The following is a 6,027-nucleotide window of genomic DNA, read 5'->3' as shown; positions in this document are numbered from 1 at the left end:
ACAGTTGACAGAATTGTCACTTGCCTAATCGGGTCATTGTTGCATCGTCAGAAAATTCTTTATTATTTATTTGTACGTCTTTTTAAGCCATTTGGTACTCGCGCGCTCCAGAGGTGGTGCGCAGTCACATCCAAAGTGCGCTCGTGACTGTCAGGGATTTGCGTCAATCTGTGCTGCATCCAGTGTAGACAGAATATTATAATGGGTTCTGTTGTCTATAGTGACGTTGTAAAAAAGTAAAAGTAAAAAGGCAGGTGCCTTTATAGACCGTAAAACTAAACATTGATGCAGCACTGAGTCTGACTAGAGCGGATCCGACAGTAATGTCGCACACAGCACATAAGTGTGAGTAAACCTGCTTTTTCCACTATTGCATTGTCTGTTCCAGACCGTTTGACTAACTCCAATGTAACCTCATAAGCGAGTGATTTGTGTGTGTGTTATAGAAATAGAAACACAGCCTGTGTGACAATACAGGTGTCATTCTACAGTATTCATCGTTTTGCCGTTGTTCAGTGACAAGTGAATGACAAACAGTAAAGGAGTTGAGTAGGTTTTGCTTGGAGTTTTCTTCTTGTTACACTCTAGCAAGATCTGAATTTCAGTGTGATTTATAAGTAATTATTGCTGCTAAAAGAACCCCAAAATCTTATATTGCTGTGATTCAGCAGGTCAAGAAATCTTTCAAATAAGAAATGAACATAATATATTGGGCATTATAATTGTAGTAAATATAATTGATTCATAATTGCTGTTTTGAAAGTTTTACTATTAAGCATATTTTACTGAACTGTCTTGCTATTAGATATTACATATTAGACAACCCTACCATTAGACAACGATTGTATTCAGAAATGTCATTTATTGATGTGTTTTTATAAAGGTTTCAAAATTAAAAAATGTAATCAAATATTACTTTTTTTTTTTTGATTTCACGAATATAGCTTTTGCTGATATGGCATTAAAATAATAACAAACTAAAAATATTAAATCAAAAGATTTTATATAGTTGATTTTCTAATGTTATAAGAAGTATATTTTTTATTTTACTTTCATATTATTTTATTGTATATATTGTTATAGCCTTTGCTGATATAGCATGAGAACAGTAATAAACTATATACGTGTATATATATATATATACACACACAGTTTCTCACAGAAGTGAGTACACCCCTCACATTTTTGTAAATATTTTATTATATCTTTTCATGCGAAAACACTGAGCAAATGACACTTTGCTGCAATGTAAAGTAGTGAGTGTACAGCTTGTATAACAGTGTAAATTTGCTGTCCCCTCAAAATAACTCGACACACAGCCATTAATGTCTAAACCGCTGGCCACAAAAGTGAGTACACCCTTAAGTGAAAATTTCCAAATGGGCCCAATTAGCCATTTTCTCTCCCCGGTGTCATGTGACTCATTAGTGTTACACACAATTTACAAGCATAGATAAAATAAACGGTAGGATTCAGATACAGAAATTTAATAATTAGGTGTAAAATAACACTGCATAGTGTTCACTGTATGAATTAAATTTAGATTAATCTTTGTTATAGCTGTTTTGTTGTTTGATTAACATTAGTGACATATTCAGCAGCACGCATTTATAGGCTGCTGTCCCTTTAAATCCGACTCCACAGATCCAGTATAATGATACACATCCGATTTCTTTCTCAGCTGTTTACATTCATTTAAAACATGACTGCGTTTATGAGGATGATCATCGAGACGGGTACTATTGACATAATTCTGTGTGTATGTGACTGTTCAAACAGAAGAAGGTGATGCGAAAGACGAATCAATTCGGTGTTTGTGCGCCATCTGAAACGTGTGTGTGTGTGTGTGTGTGTGCATTGCATGTGTGCGGCAGAACGGAAGATACACTGTGTGAGATGCAGCTTGTGCGCGCGCTTCAGGTGTGAGTCAGACAGCAAGAAGAGACGGTAAAGAGTCGTTTTCTGCAACTTATTGCACTTAACTCTTTGTAACGTCAAGCTATTCTCTGCTATATGGGTCGAACTAAAACTTTGACCTTTTGCACCGTTTTGATTTAAGTAGCCTATTATTAAAATGATTCAGATATCGCACGCCCTTGCGATATGCATATCGCGATATTTACATTTGCGATATTTCGATATATCGTGCAGCCTTAATATATATTAGTGCTGTCAAACGATTCAGCACATCCAAAATAAAAGCTTTTGTTTATATGTGTGTACTGTGTATATTTATTATATATATAGAAATACACAAACATATAGTACGTTTATATATTAAAATATTGAATATGTAAACATAATAAATTATTTATAAATGTAATAAATGTTTATATATTAAAAATATTTACATGCGTGTATATACGGTGTGTATGTATGTGTATATATATGTATATATATAGCTTTTGCAGATATAACTATAAAATTAAAACTATAATAATAATAGAAATAAAAATATAAAAAACAGACTGGTTTTGTATAGTTAATTTGTAATATTGTAAGTAGCTTCATTGTATATTGTTTAAAATATATATATATTTTATAGTATGTTGTTCCATGAATATAGCTCTTTAATGCTGAATGGTACTAAAAGAAAAATGGCTGCATCATTTTTTATGTTGCTACTTGTACCTCTGAAGTGTATTCATGTATATTTGATGCAGTTGCTGTGGTAGTGAACTCTCTGCAGTGCTCTTTTTGGTGTTGTTCTTCAGTGCATTAACCGTTGTGTGTGTGTGTGTGTGTGCGCAGGTTTGACGGCCAGTGCGATGGCTGCTCTGATTCTCATGACCACCTCCATCGCATCAGTGATGGGCTCCCTCTACCTGGGCTACATCCTCTACTTCGTCCTTAAGGACTTCTGCTTCATCTGCGTCACCACATACGCACTGAACTTCATCTTGTTTGTGCTCAACTACAAGCGACTGGTTTACTTGAACGAGGCCTGGAAGCAGCAGCTCCAAGCCAAGCAGGACTAGACACACAAAAACAACGATGACAAAAGTATAGAAGGATAACAAATCATCCAACACGTGGGGAAAATGTGACCTCTGAAAAATGTGTGACTTGCCACCAGGAGACCTTGCTTCCAAACAAATGTTCATTCTGTTGTGTGTGTGTGTGTGTGTGTGTGTGTGTGTGTGTTTAAAACGAAAAAAAAAAAAAATTATCTTTAGGGGCCACAGATCACAGGTTCATTGCATTGCAAGGAAGGATTGGAAAACAGAAACCCAAATCTTTGTCCGCTTTGATTTCTCGTTGGTTTTCTTTGTTCCCTGAGATGAGAGAGAGAGCGAGAGAGAGCGGTCGGAAAGCACTTACGAAACAAACAGGAGAGGGTGTCCTTTCCCTGAGGAATAAATAATGGAGAAAACAATGTGAGAAATTCTGTTTACTTGAATCCACTGGGAATGTCGTTGCTCTTTGGGAGCAGCTGATTCCAGCGGGACGGAATTTAAGGGTTATAAAGGGTAAACACGAATGATCATGAGGCTAATGTACCGCTCGCAGAGATGATTCCACAAAAACGACGGATTACTATTGAAAACAAAGTGTAATTTTTTTTATGTTTACAGATTTTTTTTGTTTTTTTTTTATTGTTTTGGAAGAGGACCACTCATAAAACATGGAAGAATGTGAGCTGTATGTGTGTAGATCAGATTTGTCTGTGACTACTTTTTTTTTTTTTATTCGTTTGTTTTGCAGTTCTGTAAATAGCTGCCGCAAAGCAATATTCCAGACTAGTTTGTGTTTTACCGTTGAAACATTAAAAAGTCCCAATCTACGGCATGTCCTTCACTTCCAATGAGTGCTTTCAACAGCGATTGTGCGGGTTATTCTTTGTGCAAGTGTTTTAGCGTCTTACTCATCCTAAGGGAGTCTTGATCCAGATTAAACGCTGCATTTGTTGTGTTGGAATTACTGTAATTGAGATGAAGTTGTAATGTTGTTAGACTCAAAAATGATTTATTTCGCCGTCAGCGCTCATAACACCAAATCGGGTTTGGTCTTAAGGGAAATACTAAGCGAAAAATTTAAATTGCTCACCTTCAGGCCATCCAGGATGTAGATGAGTTTGTTTCTTCATCAGATTTGTAGAAATGTAGCATTGCATCAGTGTCTCAGCAATGGATGCTCTGCAGTGAATGGGTGGCGTCAGAATGAGAGTCCAAACAGCTGATAAACACATCACGATAATCCACAGCACTCCAGTCCATCAGTTAACATCTGGAGAAGACAAAAGCTTGTGGATTATTGTGAAGTTTTATCAGCTCTTTGACGGCACCCATTCACTGCAGAGGATCCACTGCTGAGCAAGTGATGGAATGCTACATATGTGTATATATATGTATATATATAGCTTTTGCAGATATAACTATAAAATTAAAACTATAATAATAATAGAAATAAAAATATAAAAAACAGACTGGTTTTGTATAGTTAATTTGTAATATTGTAAGTAGCTTCATTGTATATTGTATAAAAAGTATATATATTTTATAGTATGTTGTTCCATGAATATAGCTCTTTAATGCTGAATGGTACTAAAAGAAAAATGGCTGCATCATTTTTTATGTTGCTACTTGTACCTCTGAAGTGTATTCATGTATATTTGATGCAGTTGCTGTGGTAGTGAACTCTCTGCAGTGCTCTTTTTGGTGTTGTTCTTCAGTGCATTAACCGTTGTGTGTGTGTGTGTGTGTGCGCAGGTTTGACGGCCAGTGCGATGGCTGCTCTGATTCTCATGACCACCTCCATCGCATCAGTGATGGGCTCGCTCTACCTGGGCTACATCCTCTACTTAGTCCTTAAGGACTTCTGCTTCATCTGCGTCACCACATACGCACTGAACTTCATCTTGTTTGTGCTCAACTACAAGCGACTGGTTTACTTGAACGAGGCCTGGAAGCAGCAGCTCCAAGCCAAGCAGGACTAGACACACAAAAACAACGATGACAAAAGTATAGAAGGATAACAAATCATCCAACACGTGGGGAAAATGTGACCTCTGAAAAATGTGTGACTTGCCACCAGGAGACCTTGCTTCCAAACAAATGTTCATTCTGTTGTGTGTGTGTGTGTGTGTGTAAAACGAAACAAAAAAAACGAAAAAAAAAAAATTATCTTTAGGGGCCACAGATCACAGGTTCATTGCATTGCAAGGAAGGATTGGAAAACAGAAACCCAAATCTTTGTCCGCTTTGATTTCTCGTTGGTTTTCTTTGTTCCCTGAGATGAGAGAGAGAGCGAGAGAGAGCGGTCGGAAAGCACTTACGAAACAAACAGGAGAGGGTGTCCTTTCCCTGAGGAATAAATAATGGAGAAAACAATGTGAGAAATTCTGTTTACTTGAATCCACTGGGAATGTCGTTGCTCTTTGGGAGCAGCTGATTCCAGCGGGACTGAATTTAAGGGTTATAAAGGGTAAACGCGAATGATCATGAGGCTAAGCAGAGATGATTCCACAAAAATGACGGATTGCTATCATTGAAACGACAAATAAAGTGTAATTGTTTGTTTACAGATTTTTATTTTATTTTTATTGTTGTTTTGGAAGAGGACCACTCATAAAACAAGGACGAATGTGAGCTGTATGTGTGTAGATCAGATTGGTTTGTGACTACTTTTTTTATTCGTTTGTTTTGCAGTTCTGTAAATAGCTGCCGCAAAGCAATATTCCAGACTAGTTTGTGTTTTGCCGTTGAAACATTAAAAAGTCCCAATCTATGGCATGTACGTCACTTCCAGTGAGTGCTTTTAACAGGGATTGTGCGGGTTATTCTTTGTGCAAGTGTTCTAGCATTTTACTCATCTTAATGGGGTCTTGATCCAGGATAAATGTTGCATTTGTCGTGTTGGAATTACTGTAGTTGAGATGATTGAGACTTGAGAATTTTTTTCTCCGCCAGCGCTTGTTGTAACACCTGTTTTTAAAGGATTACTTCACAAAAAATGAAAATGTGTTGAAAACCTACTCACCCTCAGGCCATCCAAGATTAGGATGAGTTTGTTTCTTCATCAGATTTG

At 36.8% G+C, this 6,027-nt stretch overlaps 1 protein-coding gene and 1 pseudogene across 1 annotated transcript in view; both read left to right on the top strand.

The window, feature by feature from the left end:
- The window catches only part of LOC107563435 (vitamin K epoxide reductase complex subunit 1-like protein 1), a 17,684-nt gene extending 13,900 nt beyond the window's left edge, over window positions 1–3,784 (top strand). Inside the window, exon 3 of the mRNA XM_016248312.1 lies at window positions 2,752–3,784. Coding sequence (XP_016103798.1) covers window positions 2,752–2,978 — 227 coding nt within the window. The 3' untranslated portion in view covers window positions 2,979–3,784. The remainder of the gene's footprint in view (window positions 1–2,751) is intronic.
- Window positions 3,785–4,726: 942 nt separating this feature from the next.
- LOC107563434 (vitamin K epoxide reductase complex subunit 1-like protein 1 pseudogene) overlaps window positions 4,727–6,027 on the top strand; it is a 1,770-nt pseudogene continuing 469 nt past the window's right edge.

This window comes from Sinocyclocheilus grahami, unplaced genomic scaffold (assembly GCF_001515645.1).
Source record: "Sinocyclocheilus grahami isolate Dianchi unplaced genomic scaffold, SAMN03320097.WGS_v1.1 scaffold875.1, whole genome shotgun sequence".
Taxonomy (NCBI): domain Eukaryota; kingdom Metazoa; phylum Chordata; class Actinopteri; order Cypriniformes; family Cyprinidae; genus Sinocyclocheilus; species Sinocyclocheilus grahami.
Note: the sequence above shows the minus strand (reverse complement) of the source record. Positions and strands in the feature narration are given on the sequence as shown.